The 27,448-nt window shown below is 24.6% G+C and overlaps 13 protein-coding genes and 1 pseudogene across 13 annotated transcripts, besides 4 other annotated features; 6 read left to right on the top strand and 8 right to left on the bottom strand.

Annotated features, from left to right (window-relative positions):
* EHI_008470 (vacuolar sorting protein 26, putative) lies at positions 1-865 on the top strand (the record flags this gene model as incomplete). The annotated part of the gene is made up of 1 exon (XM_001913623.1): positions 1-865. A coding segment is annotated over one exon (865 nt), but the record flags the coding sequence as incomplete, so codon positions are not given.
* Positions 866-1,050: 185 nt separating this feature from the next.
* On the bottom strand, positions 1,051-2,064 carry EHI_008460 (ribose-phosphate pyrophosphokinase, putative; the record flags this gene model as incomplete). Its single annotated transcript, XM_647475.1, has 1 exon — positions 1,051-2,064. One exon carries the CDS (start codon positions 2,062-2,064, stop codon positions 1,051-1,053), a length of 1,014 nt encoding a protein of 337 aa, XP_652567.1.
* A 241-nt stretch (positions 2,065-2,305) lies between these two features.
* Positions 2,306-3,757, bottom strand: EHI_008450 (uncharacterized protein; the record flags this gene model as incomplete). The annotated part of the gene is made up of 1 exon (XM_647474.1): positions 2,306-3,757. The coding sequence occupies one exon, from the start codon at positions 3,755-3,757 to the stop codon at positions 2,306-2,308; it is 1,452 nt and encodes a 483-aa protein (XP_652566.1).
* Positions 3,758-4,062: 305 nt separating this feature from the next.
* EHI_008440 (uncharacterized protein) lies at positions 4,063-4,812 on the top strand (the record flags this gene model as incomplete). The annotated part of the gene is made up of 1 exon (XM_647473.1): positions 4,063-4,812. The coding sequence occupies one exon, from the start codon at positions 4,063-4,065 to the stop codon at positions 4,810-4,812; it is 750 nt and encodes a 249-aa protein (XP_652565.1).
* A 35-nt stretch (positions 4,813-4,847) lies between these two features.
* Positions 4,848-5,588: a repeat region.
* Positions 5,589-5,674: 86 nt separating this feature from the next.
* EHI_008430 (zinc finger protein, putative) lies at positions 5,675-6,538 on the bottom strand (the record flags this gene model as incomplete). Its single annotated transcript, XM_647472.1, has 2 exons — positions 5,675-6,098; positions 6,186-6,538. The coding sequence occupies 2 exons, from the start codon at positions 6,536-6,538 to the stop codon at positions 5,675-5,677; spliced, it is 777 nt and encodes a 258-aa protein (XP_652564.1).
* A 57-nt stretch (positions 6,539-6,595) lies between these two features.
* Positions 6,596-7,240: a repeat region.
* A 244-nt stretch (positions 7,241-7,484) lies between these two features.
* Positions 7,485-8,730, bottom strand: EHI_008420 (uncharacterized protein; the record flags this gene model as incomplete). Its single annotated transcript, XM_647471.2, has 1 exon — positions 7,485-8,730. Exon 1 carries the CDS (start codon positions 8,586-8,588, stop codon positions 7,485-7,487), a length of 1,104 nt encoding a protein of 367 aa, XP_652563.1. The 5' UTR covers positions 8,589-8,730.
* Positions 8,731-9,365: 635 nt separating this feature from the next.
* On the top strand, positions 9,366-11,009 carry EHI_008410 (serine/threonine-protein kinase PLK1, putative; the record flags this gene model as incomplete). Its single annotated transcript, XM_647470.1, has 1 exon — positions 9,366-11,009. One exon carries the CDS (start codon positions 9,366-9,368, stop codon positions 11,007-11,009), a length of 1,644 nt encoding a protein of 547 aa, XP_652562.1.
* A 137-nt stretch (positions 11,010-11,146) lies between these two features.
* On the bottom strand, positions 11,147-11,992 carry EHI_008400 (uncharacterized protein; the record flags this gene model as incomplete). The annotated part of the gene is made up of 2 exons (XM_647469.1): positions 11,147-11,531; positions 11,583-11,992. 2 exons carry the CDS (start codon positions 11,990-11,992, stop codon positions 11,147-11,149), a joined length of 795 nt encoding a protein of 264 aa, XP_652561.1.
* Positions 11,993-12,098: 106 nt separating this feature from the next.
* On the top strand, positions 12,099-14,126 carry EHI_008390 (uncharacterized protein; the record flags this gene model as incomplete). The annotated part of the gene is made up of 1 exon (XM_647468.1): positions 12,099-14,126. The coding sequence occupies one exon, from the start codon at positions 12,099-12,101 to the stop codon at positions 14,124-14,126; it is 2,028 nt and encodes a 675-aa protein (XP_652560.1).
* Positions 14,127-15,053: 927 nt separating this feature from the next.
* Positions 15,054-17,537, bottom strand: EHI_008380 (aminopeptidase, putative; the record flags this gene model as incomplete). The annotated part of the gene is made up of 1 exon (XM_647466.1): positions 15,054-17,537. One exon carries the CDS (start codon positions 17,535-17,537, stop codon positions 15,054-15,056), a length of 2,484 nt encoding a protein of 827 aa, XP_652558.1.
* Positions 17,538-17,658: 121 nt separating this feature from the next.
* EHI_008370 (uncharacterized protein) lies at positions 17,659-18,816 on the bottom strand (the record flags this gene model as incomplete). The annotated part of the gene is made up of 1 exon (XM_647465.1): positions 17,659-18,816. One exon carries the CDS (start codon positions 18,814-18,816, stop codon positions 17,659-17,661), a length of 1,158 nt encoding a protein of 385 aa, XP_652557.1.
* A 207-nt stretch (positions 18,817-19,023) lies between these two features.
* On the top strand, positions 19,024-20,142 carry EHI_008360 (ankyrin repeat protein, putative; the record flags this gene model as incomplete). Its single annotated transcript, XM_647464.1, has 1 exon — positions 19,024-20,142. One exon carries the CDS (start codon positions 19,024-19,026, stop codon positions 20,140-20,142), a length of 1,119 nt encoding a protein of 372 aa, XP_652556.1.
* A 97-nt stretch (positions 20,143-20,239) lies between these two features.
* Positions 20,240-20,906, bottom strand: EHI_008350 (Rab family GTPase; the record flags this gene model as incomplete). Its single annotated transcript, XM_647463.1, has 2 exons — positions 20,240-20,716; positions 20,781-20,906. 2 exons carry the CDS (start codon positions 20,904-20,906, stop codon positions 20,240-20,242), a joined length of 603 nt encoding a protein of 200 aa, XP_652555.1.
* Positions 20,907-21,995: 1,089 nt separating this feature from the next.
* Positions 21,996-22,541: a repeat region.
* A 1,322-nt stretch (positions 22,542-23,863) lies between these two features.
* On the top strand, positions 23,864-24,292 carry EHI_008340 (annotated as a pseudogene).
* Positions 24,293-25,432: 1,140 nt separating this feature from the next.
* Positions 25,433-26,492: a repeat region.
* The last annotated feature ends 956 nt before the right edge of the window (positions 26,493-27,448 follow it).

The following is a 27,448-nucleotide window of genomic DNA, read 5'->3' as shown; positions in this document are numbered from 1 at the left end:
TCATATTCAGGTAAAGAATGTAAGACTAAGATATTATTTAAGAGTGTCAGTTAATAAAAAGTATTCATCTGGACTTTCTAAAGAACAAGAAATTTGGGTTATTAATTATCAAGATGAACCTACTAAAAATGATCCAATTTTAATGGATGTAGGTGTAGAAAAATGTGTAAGTATTGAATTTAAATATGCTAAATCATATTATAATTTAACTGATGTTGTATTAGGTCAAGTTTACTTTAAGGTTGTAAGACTTCCTTTGGCTAGTATGGAACTTCAAATCCAAAGAAAAGAAACAACTGGATTTCCACCAAATCAAACCGTTGATACTGAAGTTCTTTCTCGTTATGAACTTATGGATGGTGCACCAGTTAAAGGAGAATCAATGCCAATTAGAGTGTTTTTAGCTAATTTAGATTTAACTCCAACATATCATAATGTTAATAATATGTTTAGCGTCACTTATCATTTACATTTAGTATTAATTGAAGAAGATGGAAAACGTTATTTCAAACAATGTGAATTTAAATTATGGAGAAAACAACCTCAACCAATTAAAACATCCCCTGATGCTCCTATTAGTGTTAATACTGATTGTTTAGCTGGTTCTCAAGAAACTCCTTATAAAGGATCTGATGTTAACAAACCTTTACCAGAAGTTCAACCTCAACAATCAGAAGAACCAAAAGAAGAAATTAAAGAACCTGTCATTGAACAACCACAACAATCTATTCAAGAAGAACCAAAAGAAGAAGTGAGAGAAGAAATTAAAGAAGAACCAAAAGAAGAAGTGAAAGAAAAACCAAAAGCAATTGACATTTCTTCATTTATTCAAGACGATAAACAAGATGATGACAACTTATTTTAAATCACCTTTTCTTTAACGAATTGATTTATTCATGAATTTCTTTCATAAATTGTTATAATTTTTATTTTATTTAAAAAGAAGAAACAAAAAAAAATTGAATTATTTGTTAAACCAAAAAAAAATGAAAGATAATCATTCTTTTAGGTAGAAGAAATTAACTAAAATAAACAAACAAGTGTTTGTCATTAATCAAGAGCAAAGACAAATGGAGAAGAAGTTTTTGGACCAACAGAACCATATATAGAGACAATTTGTTCAACAAATACACAACTAACATCTACAATTCTAATTTTTTTACAAAGTTTTACAGCAAGTAATTGTGAATTAATATGAGAATTAGTAATAATAATTTTATCTATAGGACTTTGTTCTAACCTTTGAATAATTGATTCTTTTGTAACAGCAAAATGAGAAATAACACACGTAACTTTTGTTGCTCCATGTCTTAAATAATTTTCTGCTGCGGCAATTGCAGTTTTTCCTGAACGAATAATGTCATCATATAATACTACATGTTTTCCTTTACATTCACCAATAGGTTCTTTCATAATTTCAGGTGAATTTTCATTAAGTTCTCTTGGAGCTCTACATAAAACAATTCCAACTCCAAAAAGATTTGAATATGTTTCTACCCATTTTGGTCTTCCTAAGTCTGTTGTACCAAAGACTACATCTTCATTTTGAAAATCAACTTCTTTAGCAATAGCATTATACAAAGGTTTTTGAGCATATAATTCCATTGCTTGAGTTTTTTCAAAATAATGAATAATACCACTTGTATGAAGATCTAATAACAAATACAAATTACCTAATCCACATGTAGAAATACTTGAAAGCATTCTTACTGTTGACTTACAAGTAACTACTTCTCCTGGTAACGAAGCTCTATTCATTGTTTGATATAATAAATAGGGAATAACAAACACTCTTCTTCTTGTTCCTAATTCAGAAAGTTCAAGTCCAAGACGAATTAATTCTAATAATTCTTGATCATCAACCATTGAACAAACAATTAAAACGTCTTTTCCAATTAATGATGTTTTATTTTGAATTGTAAATTTATAATATAACTCTCCATCAGAAAATTGTTTTCGGATAACAGGAAGAATTGGGTATCTAAGTTTTTCAGCTAAAAGATCAGCAAAGTATTTACTTCTTTTCGTATGTACAATCAATGGGAGATTAAGATAGTTGGACATGTGTAAAATTATAACTAATTTTAAAGTTGGACATTATTAACTTTATTTCCAACCCTAAATAACTCCATCAATTATAAAAGCAAATAAACTTGTTTTTCGAATATTTATTTTTATTTTCATTAAAAATGTAATTTTTGCACAAAACTACTTTCATCATTTCTAAACTTTAAACGAGTTTTTAATAAAAATAATTAGAAAATTCCTTCACTAAAATGTATTAATTTAGTCATAACACCACTTATTAGTCACTCCATTCATCATCATCATCGTCTTCTTCTTCTTCAGATGTGTCAACCTCAATGTCTTTACGTCTATTTGCCATAGCATTAGCAAGCATACTAGTTAGATCATCTTGTTGTGCCACAGTCATTTTCTTTTCTGGTAATGGTTCAGTTTTCTTAAGGACATGTCCTCCTTTGCTAATATCATCAAGAAATGATCTTCCACCAGTTGGTAACGAGACAGCTGGTGTAGTTTTTGGATTAGGAGATGTTGTATTTAATGTAGGAGGAGGTGGTGGTGGAACATTTAAATTAGGAGGAGGTGGTGGAACGTTCAAATTAGGAGGAGGTGGTGGATTACCTGATGTTGGAGGAATATTATTATCTGAACGAGAAGGTAATGTAGGTGGTACCTTACGACTAGGAAGAGGAGGTGGTGGACGTCTTGTTTGAGTATTAGGTTCTGGTGTTTCATTATTAGATGGAATAATTGGAGCAGAAGGTGTTTCTAATTCACATTCAGGTTTTTTAACGGTTTGAGGAGAATTAGTACTAGGGATGGCTGTATTTTTATTAGAGTTTGGAATATCAATTTCTTCAAAATCTTCTAACTCAGCATTTCTTTGTTTACCATTGGGTAATGAAGTTTTCACTAATGAATTTTCTGAACCAGGAGTAGCTGTTAATTGGTCTAATACACTTTGGTCACATTTACCTTCTTTAACTGCTTGTTCAACTGTAGCAATAAGTAATTTAACAGTTTCTGGATTACATAAATCTTTTCTCTTTAATCCAGCTGCTTTTAAAACACCCCTTAATTCTGGTGTTAATTTTTTGAGGTCAATAAGAACTTGTTTTTTAGCTTTAATCAATTCTCCAACTTCTTCACCAAAATTTGTACTAGAAGTAGCCATTTTTTGAATTTCAGCTTCATTTGCTTTCAAAACATCCACTATTTGTTGTAATGCATTCTTTTCTTTTTCAAATAAATTGCAAAATAGTTGAATCAATCCACAATATAATTCTCTTACCATTTTAGTTGTGTCATGAAGTCCTTGAACAATACATTGTTGTTTTAAAGTTTCTGTTTGTTTTACTTCTTCCATAAATTGTTTTAATTCAGTGGGTTGAGCCTTTAACTTTTTTTGTGATAAAGCAAGATTAGAGTCAGCACGTTTCAAATCATTTCTATATCTATCTTCAAAATTAGAAACCATACGAGGGTATTCAGAGGCATTCTTTTTTAAAATAGGTATTATTTGGTCATTAAAATATCTAGCTGTTTCATTTCTTCCAGCAAACATAACTTGTAAAATATCAATAATATTATTTACTCCTTGATCTAAATCATTAATTCCAGTATTACTTTGTAATACCAATGAATCAGTTAATATTTTAGTTTGTGTTGCATGAGCAGATTCACTTTTACAATAACCTTCACTTGCAGAGATCAATTTTTTATAATTTTTCATAGCTCCTTTGATAGCCTTATATCTTAGTTACTTTTCATTTAAAAAACTCAAGAAAATTAATCCAAACATTAATATTCTTTTTAATATATTCTTCCATTTTTTTTTCATCTTTCTTTTCTTTCATTAAATACGTGTTGCTCATACTGCGTTATATGAATATTTTTAGTTCAAATAAATCTCATTAGATAACAAATTTTTTTTTTTAAATTTTCTAAAAACAAAAAAAAGAATTTTTATGATATAAAAAACTAAAATTTATTTTAAATAAACATCTTAAAAAACTCATAAATTAACCTTCAAAATTAATGGATACTCCAATTCAAATTCAAAAACGAAAAGAAGGGTATAAAAGAGTGATTTTTTGTAGTACAAAAGTTATAATAATAAATATAATAGTAAATGGAATATTATTAATTTTATATAATTCGATAACAAAAAGAAATATAACAAGTATTATTATTATTTCAATAACTAATGGAATTAATGTTATTATACTTCATTGGAAATGTACAGACAATAAAATATTTAGTGATGAACCAGGGTTATATTTTATTACTAAAAGAGGATTAAATTGTTTAATAACAATTGTTATAAGTTCTATTGTTTTAGGAATTATTTCATTTTATGAATATGGTTTATTAGCTCAATATTATATAGAAAATACTTTAATTGATGAATCAGTTACATTAATGATTCATTGTGGAATTTATTATGGATTGTCTTCTTCAATCTTTTATTTATTTTTAGATAGATTATATATTCCTTATTATTCGGTTCTTCCTGAAACTAAATCAAATTGGATACAACAAACATTAAGACAAAGTATAATTACATTTATATGTAATTTATTTATCTTTGTATTTATAATTTTTACAGTAAAAATGTATTATTTAATGATGTATGGTTTTCAACCAATTGTTTCTCGTTTCAGTTTTTCTAATATTTTTACATTAATACCAATAATATTAATTTACAGTATATTTACTAGATTATCATTTAATTCTCTAAGTGAAATAATGAGTATTGAATTACCTTTAGAAGATAAATTTAATTAATTTATTTTTCTTTTATTAATTTATTAAGTTAATTATCTCCAATTAACTAAAATACAAGATGGTGCAATATTTTGTGTGTATAGAAAATCAAAAATAATGAAAAATGAAAGATTGAAATACTCGACAATTTGTAAAGACAAGATAGCTACAGTAGAACACATTTTACTATCTTGTATTGGTCATAAAAAATCACAAATGGAAAAACATGACAATATAGGCATTATAATCATATTGATTAATAAGAAAATATACATGAAATAAACAATATAAAAAACCTCCATATGAAACAATGTTCAAATATAAAGACATCACAATGATATTGAACAAACAAATAATGCCTAAAAGTGATGAAAATATCACAAAATACCAGATATATATGTATTAGATAAAAAGAATAAAACTAGTCTAATATTTGATATGACGATATTAATTGAACCTATTTGAAGAAAAGAAATAAGTATAATGAATTAAAGAATATTCTAATGAAAATAGAAAAGTTAAAAGATGTCAAAATAATTCCAGTAGTAATTTCAATAAATGGATTAATGAATAAAGAAAGTAATAAATTAATTAAAGAATTAAAAATTGAGATTGACATCGAAAAAGAAATTAAAAACCTTGTAATAAAAAACATGATGGATGTCATGGAATACTGCTTCTGTAACAATAAAACATACTCCGTAGAGCTACTTGAAGATGAAGTTACAGTATTAGTCTCCCCTGAGCCAGGAAGAATAGAAACTATTTCTATTAATACTTAATTAATATGCTTATTATTAATTTATTAAATTAATTAAAAAATATAATAAAAGTATTATAATAAAATCATACTTATTCTTTGTCTTTTTTTTTGTTCTTTTAATTAATTAAATGGAAGAAATTTAATAGGAAGTTGCCATTGATGATCTTCAACTAAAAATGCTTCACACCAATTTTTCCATAATGATTTTTTAAATTTATTTTTAAATATTAATCCTGAACTAAGAGAAGAAATAAATTGTAAACATTCAATAGTAGTACAGTTAAATGAAATAAAAATTGTTTGAACCAATAAAAGAATAAGTAATGAAATACCACAAGAGAATGAAATACATAATCCAACTAATGAAGGAACAAAAGAGAAATTAGGGATGAATGAACGGTAATAAAGAATTAATACTATTTTTCTAAAATTTGTTATTGTAACTATTGTTCCATATAAAAGAAATAAATAAAAATATCGAATATTATGTAATCCAATACAACAATTCATCCATGAACAATGATGATCCATTCTTAATGTACATCTATTTAAATTAATATATTTATTTCTCTTCTTCTTGTTTTATTTATTTCTTTAAAAGATATAAATTAAAAATATTTAAATATCAAACGAATTACATGTTCTACAATGATGAACTCTAAAATATTTTTCTTTACAACATATTTTACAATATCCTGTTCTTTTAAATGAATAATAACGAAATGAAATTTTATTTTTTGATGTATTTTTACATTTTATTAAGAAATATTCAATACAAAAAAAACAATAACAATTAATACTTTGTATAAACATATTATTTAATGAACTAATTGGATATATTAAATTATATTGTGGTATTATATTAAAACTACTTAAAATAAATAATAATATTGTTAATAAATGTACACAATAATATGCAATTGTTGATAATGAATGTTCAATAGAATCATAGAATTTATTAAGTTTCCTTTCTTTTGAATTCATTTCTATTTATTTAGTTCATCAGATTAAAATTCAAATATTTTTATTTGAAAAAAAAAAAAAAAAAAAAAAAAAAACAAATCAATTATGATTAACCTTATTTTTAGGTTTTTCATCATGTTGAGAAGTGAGTGAATCAGTTTCTTCAACACGCTTTATTTCTATTCAAATAAAGTTTTTGCAAGCATGCTCGACTTAAATGGTTCCTCAATTAAGTTGCTGCCTGACTTTTATTTTGATTTTAATGAGTAATATAATATTTCTCATTCTTTATATTGTTGTTTTAAGGAGAGTATATCCATAACATACTGTTATAGCTCATCTCCTTTTACCTTCGACACCCCTTAAAGAAACCCTATTCCTTGATAATATCCTTATTTTTAATTTTTGTGCAACAATATCAATTATATATGCGTCTTCTTTAATAAATGATAATTCTTAATACATAATACCTCCTTAGTAAATAATAATCCTTATAAATAATAATGAATAACAATACACGTTAATGAATAACAATACACGTTAATGAATAATAATCTTTTATAATAATCACTTCTAATAAATATTAATAATAATAAACAGTTAGTGTTGAATAGATATTATCTCACCAAAGGCACGTCATGACCAGACGATAACTGGGAGATTCGAAGCATGGGATTATTTTAGGGTTTCATGTGGTGTCTCTGACGTGCCATCTTCGAATCTCAAATATTTTTATTTGAAAATTAAAATAAAGAAAAAAAAACAAAAGCTTTTTTTCAATAGGTTTGCAATGAATTATCTCATACATTCTTGTATGATGTTTCAATGTCAAGTTGAGTTGCTTTTAAAATCAAAAAACTTAAGTTGATTTATTACTCATGTCTTTCATTTTATCAGCAACAAAGAGTTTATTTTAACCTTAAAAAAAACTCTGAAAAAGGTTTTAGAAATCATCAGCTTTATATCCTTACACTGAAGGGTTGTAAGCTGATGATTGAATAAAACCATTGTCATTACAATTTGACCAAAAGAAGTTTTCATTATTCTCAACAACTGGTGTTTCAACTGTGGTTAATATAAAATAATAATTAGGATTTGACTCTATATAATTATTATAATAAGTAAAATTGCTAATCAAATCACAAGACCCATTTTGAGAATTGTAATAATTAATAAATTGTTGTTCTTCATTAATTGGCATTGGTGGAAGTTCATTATCATACTGAGAACTTGTTTGTGCATTAAATGTTGCTTCTAAAAATTCATTGTGTGTATTTAGTTCGTTTAATTTTTTATATTCACTTTGTTCAGTTTTTATTGGCTCAATAGTAATAACTCTAGTCTCATCATCTTCATCGTCTTTCCTAACCTCACTCACATAACTTGGTCTAACAATACATTCCGGACAAATAACATCATTAGTTGAACCAATATGTGAAGAAATAGAAATAGGTTGCATCATACGATGAAGTGGTTTAAGACTAAATTCATTTGGTAATTTAAAGTTGTTAATAAATGATGATAATGGGAGCTCAACATTAGAAATCATCAGTGAAGTATCACGTTTGTGACCACGGACAACACTCTTGAGCTCCTTATTGAGTAAACCTCCAATACGAGCGATGTCCTCTCCACTGATGACAATTGCCCCCAAAGATAAAACACTAATACGTGACATTTTTAATGTAACAGAAGAATTTTTAGTATTCTTTAAAACAATTTTCCATCCTAATTGTTCAAGCATACAAATTAATGAATTGTTAGTAGCGGCTGTATGATTTCTTTTATTATATTTAGTATAATGACTTTTACTTTCATCAACTGTCTTTCCACTCGTATAAATCAAATGTTCGATATATTCAGCAAAATTGTATATTTCTTCATCAATTATTACTTCTTTAATATCCATAAATTGACAAGTGTCTGAACTTTTTCGTGGACTTTGAATAATGAATTTGATTCCATATTGAGTAAGAAGAGCCATTAATGTTGTTTCTTGTTCAGCCTCAAATGAAACAGAAATTCGTTTGGCTTCAGTGCCATTTTTGGTGTTTCTTAATGCAGAAGACATCACAGTAACTGAAAAAAGTTTTCAAATCTAAGTTGTTCTTCCCCATTTATTAGGACCCTTTAGTTTTGAGTCATTGAGAATAACAATCCATTATTCCTTTTACTTAATCAAATTAGTATAGAAGGGTATAGAAATAATTATTTTTTATTGAAAGTCCTTTGAGGTTGAGTTTAAATATCCTAATCTTCTCAGTTTTTCCCGAAAATATCTGGATATAACAGAAAGAACAAAAATTTTCCTTTTTTTTTCATTAAAAAGTGATACTTCAATAATAATTTGAATGTAATAAGTTGTTATTTTTATTATTTATAAGATGAAAACTCAATATACTAAAACTAATATTCTGCAAAAAGAAAAAACTAAAGACTCATAAATCTTGTTTAATACTTTAATTAAATAAAATTTTATTAACCCTAGTTATTTTTAAAAATAAAACAAGAGAAGAACAATCTTTATTTATTTTTATTTTTTTTTTCTTTATTGAAAATAAAAAGAAAATAAAGATTCTTGAAGTATCAATGACACTTTATTGATGTATAGTTGATATAGTAAGAAAATTGCATAAATATGTTTTTTTATTTTATAATATGTTTTTATAATGTTATTGGATAGAATATTTTAAAAAAAAAATTGTTTTTTTTTGTAATACTTTTTTAAATGGGATAAATAACATAATATTAATTGAATTACAAAAATAACAAAAAAGCCAAAAAATAACGAAAAAAAATAAAAATAAAAAAACAAAACTTAAAAAAACAAATTAAAATCTCTCAAATAATGAGCAAAGAGCCTAAATTACCAAGACAACCAAATACACAGAAAAAAGTTGCTTCAATTAATGATCCATCAGTTGCAAAGGATCTTAATCCTATTCGTTGTACAATAATTGAAGATGGAGTATGTAAAGAAAAAGAATATGAAAAAGTAAAATTATTAGGAAGAGGTGGTTTTGGAACAGTATTTAAAGTAATTGAAAAAGGTACTAATAAAGAATATGCAGCTAAAGTTATTCGTAAAGAACCATTAAAAGGAGTGTTTTTAACAAAACTTAAAAGTGAAATTGAAATACATAATTCATTAGATAATTGTAGAATAGTAAAATTACAAGATGTATTTGAAGATAATAAATATGTATATATTTTACTTAACTTATGTAATCAAGAAACATTAAAAGAAGTATTAGTTAAAAGAAAGAAATTACATGAACCAGAAATAGCATATTGGATGAAACAAGTATTAGAAGGAATAGTATATCTTCATAGTTGTAAAATTATTCATAGAGACTTAAAATTAGCTAATATTTTTATTCATAATATGAATGTTAAAATTGGTGACTTTGGTTTAGCTGCTAGAATAGATCAAGAACATAAAAATAGAATGACTATGTGTGGTACTCCAACATCAATGGCACCTGAAATTATTGCAAAAACTGGTCATTCATATCAAGTAGATATTTGGGCATTTGGTGTTATGTTATATTATTTAAAATTTGGAATTACTCCTTTTAATTCTTCAACAAGAGAAGTTGTATATAAAAGAATTGAAAAATGTGAGTTTTCTTTTCCAAAACGTCCTATTTCTGATACATTAGTAAAATTAATTAGTGCTTTATTACAAAAAGATTCTTCTTTACGTCCAAGTGCATCAGAAATATTAGAATATTCATTTTTTGCACCAAACAGAGTTCCAAATAGTTTACCTGTAGAAGCCTTATCAAAAGATATTGATTGTACAATGTTAGAGTTTGGAGGAAGTGGTATAAATGATATAAATTCTATTCATGACAATCCAAGTGAATCTATTATTGCATCACTTAAAATGATTTTATCTAAAAGACCAGCAGAAAATGCATGTATTATTTCAGGGTCAGAATATAATTATATTGTTGATTATCTAGATAAAACAGATAAGTACGGTGTATTATATATGTTAGATGATGGAACTATTGCAGCTAATTTTAATGATAGTACTTCTATGTTTATGAGTAATGGATTTTATACTTATTTTGCTAGAGATATGAGTAGACTAGATATTGAAGCACAAAAAATTGATTCACAAGTTCATGACGTTAATAAAAAATGTCGTATTATTAATGGATTTTGTAAACAACTAAAAGGAGGTAATCCAGAAAAAACTGGATTAAAAACTTGTCTTGTTCGTAAGTTTATTGTAAGAGAAGACTTTAATGTATTTTTATTTACAGACAACTCACTTCAAGTTTTCTTTACTGGAACAAATCCAATATCATATTTTGTTGACCCGTATAATATGATATTAACAATTCTTAAAAGTTCTAATGAAAAATATACATGTGCTGTTGATTGTCATAAAGCTATGTTATGGGATTCTGATGCATCTCAACATTTCAGTCTTTTAGATTTATTATTACAAGAATTCTCTAATAAAATTGAAATGGTGTAATGATATGAAAAAGAAAATAATACTTATCAAATGATTGAATCTTTTTCTATTTTATATTATTTATGTATTACTTTTATTTTTTTTTTTTGTTATCCAAAAACATATAAAAAAAGAAAGTTATAAAAAAATATTGATTTTTAATGAGTATGTAATGTAAGATATTCTTCATATTGAGTTAATATCAATAACATTGAAAAATTATTACTTATTTGTGCATAATCCATACACTGACTAAATACCTCCTTAAATAATGATGAATCTTCATCATCAATAAGATAACTTAATGTCATTGCAACTTCAATAGTTAAATATTGACTTAAATTCCATGTTTTTTGAGAATAAAATAAAATAATCTCCTGAATAATACGAAGATAAATTTGATGAACACAATTTGATTCATTGACAAGTAATTTACCAAAATCTCGAATAAGAAAAGCTAACATTAAATCCATTTCTTCATTACTCATATTAAGTGATGTCACATCATGAAGTAATTCATCTAATTGACTTTGTTTTTCTATTCTATATAATCAATATATAAATATTTATTAAATGGATTGATAAAAAACAAACATTTCAAGGTTATTAAGACTTTGTTTTGTTAATTTAGAACTACTCTTATTTACAGTCGGTTTATAAAATACTGAAAGATTAGACATAAAAGGATAGTTATAACTCTCTTTTGTTAAATGTTTGTATCGTTCATTATAAACTCGAATAAATGCAGCCATAATATCAGGTGTTGGTGAACAAAGAACTCGATATAATAATGAAGGAATAAGTGTTCTTACTAATAATTCACACTTTTCATCACTAGCTAATTGATAAATAAATTGACCAACACAAACTGTTAAATTATTATGGATTATTTCATTAATTTTTTGAATAATATTAGAATTTTCAACAATAGTCTTACACTTTTTATCGTCTAATTCATTAATCTTCATTCCTAAAATTTCTTCCCAATTCACGTTCTCACTCATCAACTTCTTCAACTTAAAAATTTTTTTATTTTTTTTCTTTCATTTTTTTATTTCTTTGTTCTTTCAACAATCTTCTTAACCCTAATTCAATTTACCATTCTTTCCAATGGAACATCATAAATCAGGTAGTTTATCTCAAAAGAATAAACCTTTTAAACGTAGGACTGGTTCTAAAAGACAACAAAAGATTAAAGGAAAAAAGAAAACTGAAGCAGTTTCTTGTAGACCAATTTTGGCTGATCCAAAGGAAGTTAGAAGAAATCAACAAAAACAAAGACAAATGGCTTCAAGACAAAAACAATTAGAAAGAAATAGAAAAGAAAAAATGGGAATTGGTGCTCCAAGACTTGTTGGGTTTATGAGTCTTGGAGGTGGAAATGTTCAACAAACTGTTCAAACATTATCTCAACATTGGACTGTTGCAAGTGTTAGGGGTGATATTACATATGTCAAAACAGAATTTAATAAACGATTAGCTCTTTGGTTTACACAACAAGATATTTGGAATAGAATGGATGTTGGTAAAATTGCTGATATTATGGTATTTGTTATTGGAGGAGAAACAACACCAGAAGAAGAAGAAAAATTAGATTTCTTGGTTGCTCAAGGATTAGGTGATATTGTTTTATTAGGAGAGAAAGGAAAATTAAAGAAAGGAAGATGGTCTGGAATGAGAGTATATGACGCAGAGAAAGAAGGGGGATTAATTGTTAGAAATTTGTGTGATATGGCTGTTAAAACTAAGATTGAAGGACCTGGGTATTTTGTTATTGATTCAGCAGAAAAGAAAGAAGATGGAGTTGTTATCAATGGGTATGTAAGAAGGTCACAACTAAGTCGATTATATAGTGGGTATATTGTTGGTATTGGAGATGTTAGTGTTAAGGCTATAGGAACTGATATTGACCCTTATGGTGTTGGAAATAAAACTGAGCATTCATTCGAGATAGAACAAGAAGAGGTAGATGAAGAAGAAAAAGAAGAAGAATCTAATGAAATGAGTGAAGAAGAAGTTTCAGAACCTCAAAACAATACTACTACTGTAGTTCATATTACTAAAAAAGTACCAGTTGGAGCAGGAAGTTATACAGGAGCTTGGATTGTTGGTGATGAAGGAGAAGAGCTTGAAGAACAAGTTGTTGAGGAAATTGAAGAAGATGATATGAATGTTGATGATGTTTTAGATATGGAAGAAGAAAATGAAGAACATGTTAATGAAACTGATGAAGAAAGAACAAATAGGTTATTTAATGAATATATGGAATTTCCTGATAGATATAGAGTTAAACGAGGAGAGTCAGCTAAAGAAACTTTTAAAGGATATAGAGGACTTAGGTCATTAAGACAAAGTGAATGGGATTGTGATGAAGAATTACCAAAAGAATATAATGATCTTGTTCAATTTGATAATTATAAAAGAATGTGTGAATGTTTTAAAGATGTAGAAGATGGAGTTGAAGAAGGGACATATGTTTCAGTTTATATATCAACACCACAATATGCAGGTTCTTTAGTAAACAAAGTTTTTTGTTCATTAAGACAATATGAAAATGAACAATCAATTATACATGTATTATTTACAATAGAACCAGACTCATTACCATTAAAATCAAATACAACATTTACAATCCAAATTGGAGATAGAAGATATCAAAGAAATATTGTATTTACTGAAAATGGAATGATGGGAAATAAATATAAAATAATTCGATGGGCTGCTCCTGGTAGTTGTGTTATTGGATCATTTTATGGATATATAACATATCCACCAGCACCTGCGATGTTATTTATGAACGTTGATGGAAATGAAGAACTTGTTGCTACTGGAACAGTAGATAATGTAGATCCATCAAGAATATTAATCGAAAGAGTATTATTAACAGGAACACCAATTAAAATTGGTAAAAGAAAAGCAACTATTAGAGGATTATTTACTCAACCATCAGATGCTAAATGGTTTAAACCTATTGAATTATTTACAAAACAAGGAGTGTGTGGAAATATTTTATGTTCTTTAGGTGAAAAAGGTTTAGTTAAATGTACATTTGAACAACAATTAAAATCAAATGATGTTGTAACTTTAGCATTGTACAGAAGAGTTTTCCCTCTTCCACCACTTGTTTCTGCTAATTGATTGAGTTTTTAATTTATTTGTTCAATATAAATTATTATTTAAAAAATCAATCATTTAAAAAGCAGCTTCATAAAGTTCATTTAATTCATCCATTTGTCTAATAAGTTCTTTACAACCATCTTCCATTACATCAAAAGGAGTTTTATTGCTTGATTTTTGTGTTTGAATTCTGAAAACAACTTTTGTATCACTTGGATGAGGAATACTATATCCGCACAAATCTGTGTCTGGTAAATTTGCAATAACATGTCTTAATGGGTTAGCAAAAGTGTGATCTTCTCCTTCGATAGTATAACTAATACCGTTTGACATCTATCAAATTTTAAATCTAAGTTTTTTTTAGGGTTTTTATTTTTTTTCATTTTTATTGATACTTTCATTCACATTAAATTTCATCTTTTTTTTCTTTTCATTTAACATATTTCCTTTTTCTTTATTTCTTTTTTAAAAAAAAACTTCACTTCTTAATTCTTTTAATTCTTAATATTCTTGTTTGAATCTTTTTTTTTATTTAGAATAAGTCTATATTCAATTGTCATTCTCTCTTGTACAATATATTTCATTTGATTCATTCATATATTATTGATGATGTCCAATACTTGTTGTATTTTTTTTTTATTACTTTTATTCTATACTTCAACTTTTTTTAATTATTTATAAAATTCATATCAACTCCATAATAAAATTTATATCAGTTTATTATCAGAATATCATTTTATTATAGAGAATGACTAAATTATTTTTAAGAAAAATTGATTAGAACAATATCAATTATCTTAATAATCATAATTTTAACATCTATTCTATTTTTATTAAGATTAATGACAACAAAAAATCTCTTTTTTTATTTTGACGTCAATGTTAATATATACAAAAAAATAATCTCAAAACAACACAAATAAAAAAGAAAATAAACTGGAGTTTAAATTAGTGAAGATAAGAAATCATATCAGAAAGATCTCTTTTAATCCAGTCTGCACGATTTAACATTTTCTCTAATGATTGTTTAATAGTATTTTCAGAACCTACAGCTGGATGGTCAATAAAGAATTGAGTGTAGTATTGATATTTTTCATGAGATGAATAATGTCCTAAAAGTCCTTCTAAAATCCAATTTCTAATAGAAGACATTCCTGTACCAAATTTCTCATTAATATAATCAATATGACTTTCTACCCATTGACAAGGAAGTTCACTTTCACCTAATAATGAAAGAATCATAATAAAACAGAAATCTTGCTGTCTAACTTTATTAACTGCAAAATCAATAACTTTTTTAATAATTTCTTCATTTTTAACTAATCCTAATCCTCTTAATGCATTTCTTTTTATTTCTGGTGTTTCTCCATTCAAATATAACTGACATAATTTCTCAAAAATTGGTTCTGTAGCATTTCTTCCAGCAATTGAACAAATTGGTTGTCTCATTTCTGCATCAATTTTACTTAAATCACCAACTTCAATAACATTAAAAGCTTCTTTAATACTTTCTTGGTTATTAAGAGTTGTTAAACATAAACTTCTTAACTTAGCATCTTCTATAGGTTCACCTGGAATAGTTTTTAATCCTAATTGTTGTAATGCAGGTCCAAGTAATCTTTCTCTTTGTTGAATAACAAATTGAGCAACTTCAGTTCCTCTAAAAATATTTTTAAGTTCAGTTAAATGTTCACAAACAACTCGTGCAACTTGATAAGTATCTGATACAAATGGTTTTAAAGTTTCAATAAAGGCAAGATAATTTTTTGATGAAACTTTACCAAGTTTACATAATGAATATAAATCATCAAGAATACCCATTGTTTCAATTTGACATAAGGTTTGGTGTTGAAGAATATTAAGTAATTGTTCAGAATATTGAACTCTATAAAATCCAGTACTCATAGTATTAGCAATAACATAAGGTTGATTCCATTCAATACATGCACTTTTTTCTGTTAATAAATATGTTTGTTTATATTCTCCACATGAAAGAATCATTGGTATTTTCCATAATTGTTCTGACTTACACCCACATCTTTCTTGTGAAATAAATAATTTATTGTTTTCTATTTTAACTGAAACAACTGGAAAACCTGCTTTATATGTCCATTCTTGAACTATGTCTTTTAAATTAATACCACAAACTTCTCCAACACATTCCCACATCTCATCACTAATTGCATTCCCATACATATACTTCTTCAAATATAAACTAATTCCTTTCATAAATTTATCAAATCCAACATAATTAATCATCATATCAATCAATGCACTACCTTTATCATATGAAATTAAATCAAATAATTGTTCTATATCACTAGCTTTCTTTACTGGAACACTAATTGGATGAGTTGAAATACATCCATCTGAATCTAGAGCTGGAAGAACTGACTCAAACTCATTTGATACATTCATATGCCATTCAGGGAATAAAGTGGCTGTAGCAAATAAATCTCCCATATAACTAGCAAATCCTTCATTAAGCCAAAGATCATTCCACCATTTCATTGTAACTAAATCACCAAACCACATATGTGCTAATTCATGACATACAACACTGGCACAACGTTTTAGTGATTGACTAGAAGCATTTTCTTGGAGAACAACTTCAGATTCACGTGAAGTAACACATCCCCAATTTTCCATTGCACCAGCTTCAAAGTCTGGTAAAGCTATCCAATCACATTTTGGTAGTGGATATTTAATATCATATGCTTGTTCATATAATGTAAGACATTTACTCATAGTTTCAAGAGCAAATTTGGATACATTTTTATGGTTTCTTGGGAAATGAAGTCCTAGTTTAATTCCTCTGACTGTTTCTCCATAATAACTAGTAAACTCTCCATTAATAAAAGCAATTAAATAAGTGGACATCTTTAAAGTTCTTTCAAATTCAACAATTTTAAATTCTCCATGTTCTGTAACAACTTTAATTGGCATATTAGAAAAACAGTCATCTCCTTTAGGTACTTCCATTATTATATCAAAAGTGGCTTTATAATTTGGTTCATCAAAACATGGGAATGCTTTACGTGCAGAAGATGGTTCAAATTGAGTACAACAAATAATTTTAGTTTTACCATCAATTTCATATTTTGATTGATAAAATCCACATAAATCATCTGCAGGAAGGCATCCATTATACTCAATTTCAATTTCATATTCTCCTTGTTCAAAATGAACTCCAGTAAAAATTAATTGTTCTTTTTCTTTATCTTCTTTGACAACTAATTCATGAAGTTGAGGCTTAATACAACGAGATTTAATGTCTTTTATTCCAACACCATTCAAAATAAGTTCATCTGTTGGTTGAATACAATTAATTACAATATTTGTTTTACCATAATTTAAACTTAGTGCAGGGTCAGGTTTAACATAGATTTTATAATGTAAAGGAATAAAGTTAGTTGGCAAAATTTCAGTCATAAAATAATTATAAAGTTCTCAAAAATTTTTAGTTTAAATGATTGAAAGAACTTTTATGACGACTCATTAATACATCATTGAGGTTTATTAAATAAATCAATTAATTTAATGAAAGAGAAGACTAAATATATTCTGGTTCATCTTTTATTTCATTTTCTATTTGAATAGTGGTAGTTGGTTGATTTGTTATATTATTTTGAGAATTTTCTTCCTTCTCTTCTTTAATATTAAATTCCATCATTAATTCATTAACACTCATTCCTTCCCATACAGTAACATTTTTTCCATTCATATTAAAGTTATAACAGAAATCTTTTGTTTTACATTCATTTAGACATTCTTCAAATAATAAATCATCTTCTTTGTTTTCATCACCTTTACTTTCTTCTTCATTTCGAGGAAATTCCCTAACAATTTCTTGCATTGTTCCCATAGCACTCATCATTGGTTGCATAGACACTAATAAATCTTCAAAATTACCATCATCGGGAATATAAGTAAGGTTACGTGCTTTACAATACTTTTCAAGTATTAATTGAGCACCAAATACTCCCATCATATCATTAAATTGTGCATTTTTACCAGACATTTTTTGATGACCTTTCATGAAAGTTTTAATAAATTGTTCAACACCTTTTAAATCATTTTTGAATAAAAGCCTAGCAGAATCAACAGTTTTTACAACAGTATCTTCAAAAAGATTCATCATAGCTTCTGGATATTTTTTACCATATTTTGTCTCAATTCCTTTTGCAGCATCAAGAAATGGAACAAGAGCAAATCGAAGAGCATCAGAAATAAAATAAAATGGATCACCTAATTCATTTTTTAATGACTTCATAATATTTTTATCAATTGGACGTACCCTATGTTCTATAAGATCTGTAACAATCATATTAGTTAATTCAACACTAGAAATATTTGGATATCCTTCTAAAAATTTATTTACTCCAACTTTCATTTTTTCCATAGCTTCATATCTACTTCCCATAAATTCAAGAATATCATCTGTGTTAAATGAATTTAAACAAGCATCATATAATTTACCAAATATAGTAACACTATCATTCTTTCTTTTATAAAATGATTCATTATTTGTTTTACCTTGATATCGTTGACGTGCTGCACCATAAAGTTCTTCAAATGATTGTACAAATTCATCATATCCATCATTTTCATCTTCAACTGACTCAAGGTTATATTGGTAATATGCTAAATCTAAACAATTTGAAAAAAGGTCTTCATCACTCAAAGGTTTTGGTTTAGGTGGTGTTTGCATTTTTACTTTTTATTATCACAAATTTTTAGTTTTAACAAAATTTTATTTATTTATTTATTTTTTTGATTAAAGCAAAGACGAAAAAAACTAATAAAAAGTAATAATAATTAATAATATTCATATAATTAATAAAAAACAAAGTTTAAAAAATTACTTTTTGTTTTAGAATTATAATTTGTAGATGATAAAAAGAGAAAAAAGCATTTCATGAAATCAATACTTGAAATATGTCAAAATGGAGGTACTAATGAATTAATTAAAATGATTGACGATGGAATACCTTTTAATTCACCTGATGAAAATGGAATGTATCCTATTCATTATGCAGCATTATTTGGAAATGAAGCAGTTATTAGAGTATTAATAAAACATGGTGCAGATGTTAATGTACAAACAATCAATGGAAAAACTCCATTACATTTTGCTGTACAAGGAGGTAGATTAACATTAACTAGAATACTTCTTCATGACAATGCAAACCCAGCAATTGTTGATTCACAAAAGAATAATGCATTGACATTAGCATGTAAACGAGGATTTTTACCAATCGCAGAATATATATTAATTCATTCAAATGGACTTGCATCAACAGCCATTGACTATTGTTGTAAAGAGAATTATATAAATTTAATTAGAATGTTTATTGATTATGTTACACCACAAGAATTAATGGAAGGATTATCTAAAATGAACTTATCAAAATGGGGTGATTTATCATCTAAATTAATGGTTCCATCTGGAGATTTTACTTATGAAATTGACTGTCAACCATTTGATAAACAACTTTGTGACTACTTTATTAATTCTACACCTCCTTTAGACGCACCTTTAAACGTTCATTCTTCTATTATATTTAATGAAATACCATACTTTGCTTTAATCCCTTCTAATTCACAAGTTTCTTTATCACCAGAACCTCTTATTGTAATGTTGAATTATTGTTATACACACACAATTGATTCTTTATTATTAAGCCATAAACCTATTACTTACGGTATTGAAATTCTTCGTCTTTCTCATCCACAACGTCTAGGTTCAATAGTTCCATTAATAACAAAAGTAATTGAACAAATTATTCAAAGTGATTTATCTGAAATTGGTATATTAGTTGAATTCTTTAAAACACAAGACCATCGTTATTTTTATGAATCATTATTTCAAGGTTTAATATCTACTTTATTAAAACATATTTCAGTACCATCTGTTTTAGAATCAGTTCAATCTCTTCCACGTGGATTTATAGATGATATGATTAACCTTTTACCAACACAATATCCAGATATTCAATTACCAAATTATAATGAATTAAAGAATCTTCAATGGTGATTATTTGATTGATTTATTCTTCATTAATTCTATTTCTATTAGTATTTTTAATAAAAACTTTAAAAAAAAATATGTAACAAAATAAAAAAATTAATTATTAGAGTAAAACACACCCTCCTTTCTTTTTCTCTCTATTTTTTTCTGATTGTTTCTTTCCACTTTTTTTATTTGATGACTTTGTACTATCTTCTTTTGGATTTAATGGTTCAAACAACATTTTCATCATTTGTTCATATAACTCTTTAATGCCTTCTCCTGTTTTAGCTGATACCTCAAAATATTCACAATTTAAGCTTTTGGCTACTTCTTCGCATTCTTCCTCTGATATTTTTTTATCGTTACTATCAATTTTGTTTCCTACAATTAATTTAAGATATTGTGATCCAATATATCTATCTCCATACGATAACCAATTTTTACAATTTTGTATAGAATCTTTTTCTGTTTCATCAAACATTGCAATTAATAAATTTGCATCATTATAAAATGTAGCAGTTGTACTAATATCTGTTCCTAATGGATCCATAAAATTTAAAATAACTTCTTTATTGTCATAAATTACTTTTTTATTTACCTATAAATCAATACTATTCAGTTACAAATGTTGTTTCTTTTCTTTTCTTTTTAATAAAACAAACAGAGACATCTTCAAATGGTGTTGATTCTTCAACAAATGTATCCTCAAGAAGTCTACGTACAAGAGATGTTTTACCTATTTTTTCATTTCCAATGACACAAATTTTAAAGCTATATTTCTGGGTCATTCAAATAAGTTTAGTTTTTTTAAGTTCTTTTCAATTTCTGTATTTCACTTTTCATCTTTTTTTCTTCAATCCCGAAAAATAGAACGTTATTTTATTTCTATACACATAATAATTGTATTAATATTTCTTTCTTTCTTGATTGAGTCAATAACTTTTCCTTGTCATTTGTTCAGAGGAAAGTAATTAAAAAAAAACGCAAAAAAAGTTAGCATTTTTAATTTAAAAATATATGTTTGTAATATGTTAATATTTTAAGTGAAATTGTTTCAAAAAAAATTATTTTAATAATTTATTTAATGGTTATTTATAAATAGATAGCGATGTAAATTTTGTGTTATTCTAAATAATTCAACTTATTTTTAGGTTGATTATTTTTAAATTCCTTCTTATTTATTTTTATTTATCCATTATTAAAATATGAAGTGTCTATGAATAGAACAATATATTATTAATAAATAATTTATTATCATTTTATTTTTGTATTAATTTTATATTTAAATATGACACTTTGATTCATTTAGAAAAAAGTATAAAACTTTCTAGAAATTGATTATTTTTAATTTCATTTTATGTGGTGTTGTTTTGCCAAATTTATTACATTTTAAGAGCATTCTTTAGCTAGTTTTTTATTAATTGTACCCAATATTAACAATTCCCATAAGTACAAAAAAATGTTATAATTTTATTGTCTCAGTTTTGTTATTTTTGTTATACTGAATTAATTCATCGATTTTTTGTTTCATTGTGGAATATCTTTTTCTTTTCTAAAAATTTAAATAATGTTAAAAATTATTTTTGTTATTTTTGTTATTTAAAAATAGTAGTTATTTTATATTACTCATCTTTCTATGTTCCATTGATTAACCCATGAATCTTATCAAATATGTTTTTTTTTCTTTTAACGTGTATTGAGAAAATCTATAGTAATACGTCAAAGTTAATGAATAAATTAAACCTAAACTTTAAATGCATAAACTCTTTTAAAGTCATTACTATTATAAAAACGAATCACGTATTAAAGAAAAAAAAACATTTTGAAAGAATAATAGTTTTTAGCAGAAGCAAAAACAAAAACACTTTATATACAATAAGCATATTAATTAAGTATTAATAGAATTAGTTTCTATTGTTAATGGATCAGGAGAGACTAATCACATCAATGAGCTTTCTTCTTGTAGCTCTACAGAGTATGTTTTGTTGTGATTGAAGCAGTATTCCATGACATCCATCATGTTTTTTATTACATGGTTTTTAATTTCTTTCTCGATGTCAATTTTTAATTCTTTAATTAATATAATACTTTCTTTATTCATTAATCCATTGATTGAGATTACTACTGGATTTATTCTGACATCTTTTAGTTTCTCTGTTTTAATTAGCCTATTCTTTAATTCATTATACATATTTCTTTTCTTCCAATATTCTCCATTAATATTGTGATCAGCCACAATAGTCATATCAAATAATAGACCAGTTTTATTCTTTTTATTTAATACGTATATATCTGGTATTTTGTGGTATTGTCCATCACTTTTAGGCATTATTTGTTTGTTCAATATCATTGTGATGTCTTTATATTTGAACATTGTTTCATATGGGGTTTTATATATTGTTTATTTCATGTATAGTTTCTTAGAAAAGAAAATTAAAACATAAAGAAATAAAAGATACTCAATTCGTTTAATTCATTATTCAATTCAAATTTATTTACTTATGAATTAAAAAAATAATTTATTTTTATTACTTAAGAATAGTTTATATTTATTTTTTCTCTTCAAATATTTATTCTTTTTGTATTATTTCTTTTATTCTATTTTATTTTTTGAATATACATCAGTTGAATTAACTACGTTATATTTTGATATATCTCATTTATCCAAATAACAAAAAGATGTAATAAGTAAAATAATTTATATTTTATTAGTATTTTAATTCATTATTTTAAATATTTCTTCAAAGAATATATAATTTATGAAACATCACATAAATAATATAAAAATAATTAATAAAATAAAGAAAAATTCATATCAATAATAAATATAAATTATATAATAATGAATGAAAATAAATATTATTTATATTATAATAACGATTACATGATATGAATTATTTCTTTTTTTATCATTGTTATTTTATCATTAATTCAAATAGAAGTAAATAATATCATAATACAAACAAATATTATAATAAAATACAACGAAGATACAATAAATATCAAAATAGAGAATAAAACCAAATAAGAAATAAATGAAATGATAGAAATAATGAATGTAATTCAATTAAATGAAAATGAATTACAAATGAAAATAAAATAGAGAAATAACATTTTGATGAAATAATTCATTTAATATCACTATTAATTTAAAATACAATAAATTAATGTGAATATTATATTTATTAAATTAACAATTAAAGTCAAATATGATATTACATTCATTTATATTAATAAATTTGAATTAAATATTGTTTTATATAACAAATAATTAAAATAAATTAAAAAAAGAAATTTCTAAATTTGAAGTGATAGAAATAAAGAAAGATAGAAATAAATACATTACATTCATTGATTTATTTATTTCTTTGTTATTCATATTGTCAAATTTTTGATATATTTATTAATTGAATATTTATTATTTGTATGAATACATTTCTATGATATTTTATTTATTCATTTTCATCAAATAAATAAAAAATAATAATTTATTGAAATATAAATTATTTGTTATTAATAATTTATATTAAAAAAATAAAAAAATAAAAAGAAAAAAAAATGAATGACGTTTATCTTAAAAATAAAAGAAGTTCAAACTAAAAATAAAAGAAGAACTAATAAATAATAAAATAATAAAGAAAGAATGAAACTTGGATATAATGAAATAATGATTTTCTCGAAGTATTTTGAAGGTATTAATGATTTTATTAAATTAGAAATGGGAGTTAAAAGATTTCAATGAAATATGGAACGATTTCATTTTAATCCAATTTCATTGAATCAATATTCAAGAAAATTGTTTCCTAATATTGAAACATTTCATATTTATAAAGAAGAAGATGAAATATTTAAAGATGGAAAAATATTTAAACAAATAATATGGTATGATGTGAGTTATTCAAGATATTTAGAAGAGAAAGAAGAAATGAATGAATATAAAAATATAGAATATACACAAGAAGATAGAGAAGAATATGGAAATACAATACCAAATGAAGTTACTTCACTTGGAAATAAAAGTTTTGCATATTGTTCATCATTAATATCAATTAATATACCAACAAATGTTAGTAAAATAGGAAATTGGTGTTTTTATGATTGTAAATCATTAACATCAATTAATATACCATCATCAATTACATCATCTGGAATTGGTTGTTTTTATGGATGTTGATGTGAAGAAGAATTAAAGAAGAATAAAACAATACCAAAATATTGCTTTAAATATTAAAGAAGAAATAAAGAAAGAAGATAATTGAATTATTAAAGAATAAAAAATGTTTATTTTATATTTTAAATGATAAGAAATACATAATAAACAAATTAATTGATAATGAAATAAAGAATGAAATATCAAATGAATGAAATAAAATCATTCATCATTTATTTAATTATTAATTTGTTATATTTATTTATTTTTAATTTATTTCATATTATTTATTTGTTTCAATATGTTGAATTGATATTTCATCTCTTATTAAATGATATTTCATTCTTTATATTTGTTTTGTAAAACTTTTATTCTTTAATTTTATTCTTCTTGTTATTTCTTCTTTCTTATTTATTTTAAATATCATTTTATTTTACACTTTTATTTTCTCTTTATATTCTTATTGTTTTTATTTTATTAATTCATACAATATTTGTTATTTAATTCAAATATAAAATAAATCATAAGAATAATGAAATAGAAATGATGAATAATAATGAAGAATCAATATAAACTTAATTATATTCTTTATTTTATTTTCATAATAATAAATAACAATATTAATCAATTTAAAATGATAATGACAATAAATATAAAATAAAACAATGATAAATTGATAAAATAAAAAGAATAGTTTTATTTTATTTTCATTTATTTTATTATTTAATTAAATATATGTTATTTCATTATTTATTTCATTTCTTATTATTTTCATTTATTTACAATATATGGTTGTATCAATTTGATATAATAATGATGATTTGTATTTATTTATCATATTTTGTTCAACATAAAAATAAAATACTAAATAAAAATAAAACAATTTCATAAATAATACACATTGAAATTATATATGAAATGATGAAATTAATAAAAATATAAAATAGTAAATAAAATGAAAAGTACCTCATGAATAATTAATGAATAATATAAAATAAATAAGAAATGAATAACAAAATAAAAGAATATTATTAGAATGAAGAAATTATTAATTCAATTTTATTAATGTTTATTTCTTATTTATTTAAATATTTTCATTGTATTTGCATTAACTTATCTATTTCTTTATTTTATTATCTATTGTTGTTTATTTTATTTCATTCACATAGAAAGTGAAATTGGAAATAACATATTAGATAGATGGTACAATAAGAATGGAATATGGAATAGAATTCAAAACACTAATTCATAAAATCCCAGAAACAAAAATAGAAGAAATAATAAATGAAAATATTGAAAAGAAAAAAGAAAAAGAAGTAGTAGTAGAAATAAAAAAATTATTGACAAATACATCAAAAAATGGAAGTGTCATCAAATTAGTAGATATTTCAGAAGATTATTTGAGTCAAAATGAGTAGATAAAACTACTACAGTAAAAGCATGGAAGTCCATCAATATTAAAAAGAATGCATTCCTACAATTTAACTAAAATGAATGATGGAGCAATATTTTGTGGGTATAGAAAATCAAAAATAATGAAAAATGAAATATTGAAATACTAAACACTTTGTAAAGACAAGATAGCAACAGTACAACACATTCTACTATCTTGTATTGGTTATAAAAAATCACAAATAGAAAAACATGACAATATTGGCATTATAATATTGATTAATAAGAAAATATACAGGAAATAAACAATATATAAAACCCCATATGAAACAATGTTCAAATATAAAGACATCACAATGATATTGAACAAACAAATAATGCCTAAAAGTGATGGACAATACCACAAAATACCAGATATATACGTATTAAATAAAAAGAATAAAACTGGTCTATTATTTGATATGACTATTGTGGCTGATCACAATATTAATGGAGAATATTGGAAGAAAAGAAATATGTATAATGAATTAAAGAATAGGCTAATTAAAACAGAGAAACTAAAAGATGTCAGAATAAATCCAGTAGTAATCTCAATCAATGGATTAATGAATAAAGAAAGTATTATATTAATTAAAGAATTAAAAATTGACATCGAAAAAGAAATTAAAAACAATGTAATTAAAACATGAATGATGTCATGGAATACTGCTTCAATCACAACAAAACATACTCCGTAGATATTCTAGAAGAAGAAGACTCATTGATGTGGTTAATCTCCCCTGAGCCATTAACAATAGAAACTAATTCTATTAATACTTAATTAATTAATTTTATTATTTTTATTTTAGGAGCAAAATATAATAAATGGAAAATTCTATGGATGCAAATTATTTTGCATCTTTTTTCTTTTTTGTAAATTATTTAGATGCATTTTTTCTTTGCTAATTTTCGTACCCCATTTAAACACATGTTTTAATTCTTTACTTAATCTCATCATGAAATATTATTCATTGTATATTTTTCATTTTGATTAGACGTTTCATTATTTCAAAAAATGTTTGTGTTTAAACTCAAAAAGAATAGAAAATATCACTAATATTCATTTTCATTTTGCTATTTCATATTATATATTTAATTAATTTCAATACATTGTACCAACAACAAAATAAACATTTCATGACAGTTGAGTCACTAAAAAGAATGTCATTATTCAATAGAATATTGTATTTGTTTGTTATTTCAATAGAAGAGAAGCATTTAAATTATCTATAGATTGACTATTTTCTGATATGATGAATGACAAATATATTAATATGTTAAAATTAAAATAATTGGTGAAGAAGAAGAGAAGTTAATTAAATGAATATCCAATCAACAGAATCAGTTGAAATAAGAAAAGAAAGAAAAATAACACTAAATAGAGAAGAATTGAAATGTGTTTCATGTTATACATTCAGTTCAATTAGAATAATTGAAAGAAGAACAAGAAATGAGAAATATGGTAATGATAAGATACATGATATTTCAGAATAACATATGGTTCAGTGTAATCATGAGAATAAAAATAATTGGTGTGATGGATGATTTTGTTCAAATGTTTATAATTATAATATTAAATGGAAATACTAAATAAATTGATTAAATATACACTGAAATGGATTTTACATTTAGAGTTTATTTAAAATCATTTTATTAAAATCAAGAAATATAACAGAATTACAAGAAATAATGAAATTGAAGTTAAAACAGTATTTTTCACGAGGTCTTGTTGATGTTTTAATTGATGAA

Source organism: Entamoeba histolytica, genomic scaffold (genome assembly GCF_000208925.1).
Source record: "Entamoeba histolytica HM-1:IMSS scf_1104750516383 genomic scaffold, whole genome shotgun sequence".
Taxonomy (NCBI): domain Eukaryota; phylum Evosea; order Mastigamoebida; family Endamoebidae; genus Entamoeba; species Entamoeba histolytica.
This window is presented reverse-complemented; position numbering and strand designations above follow the sequence as displayed.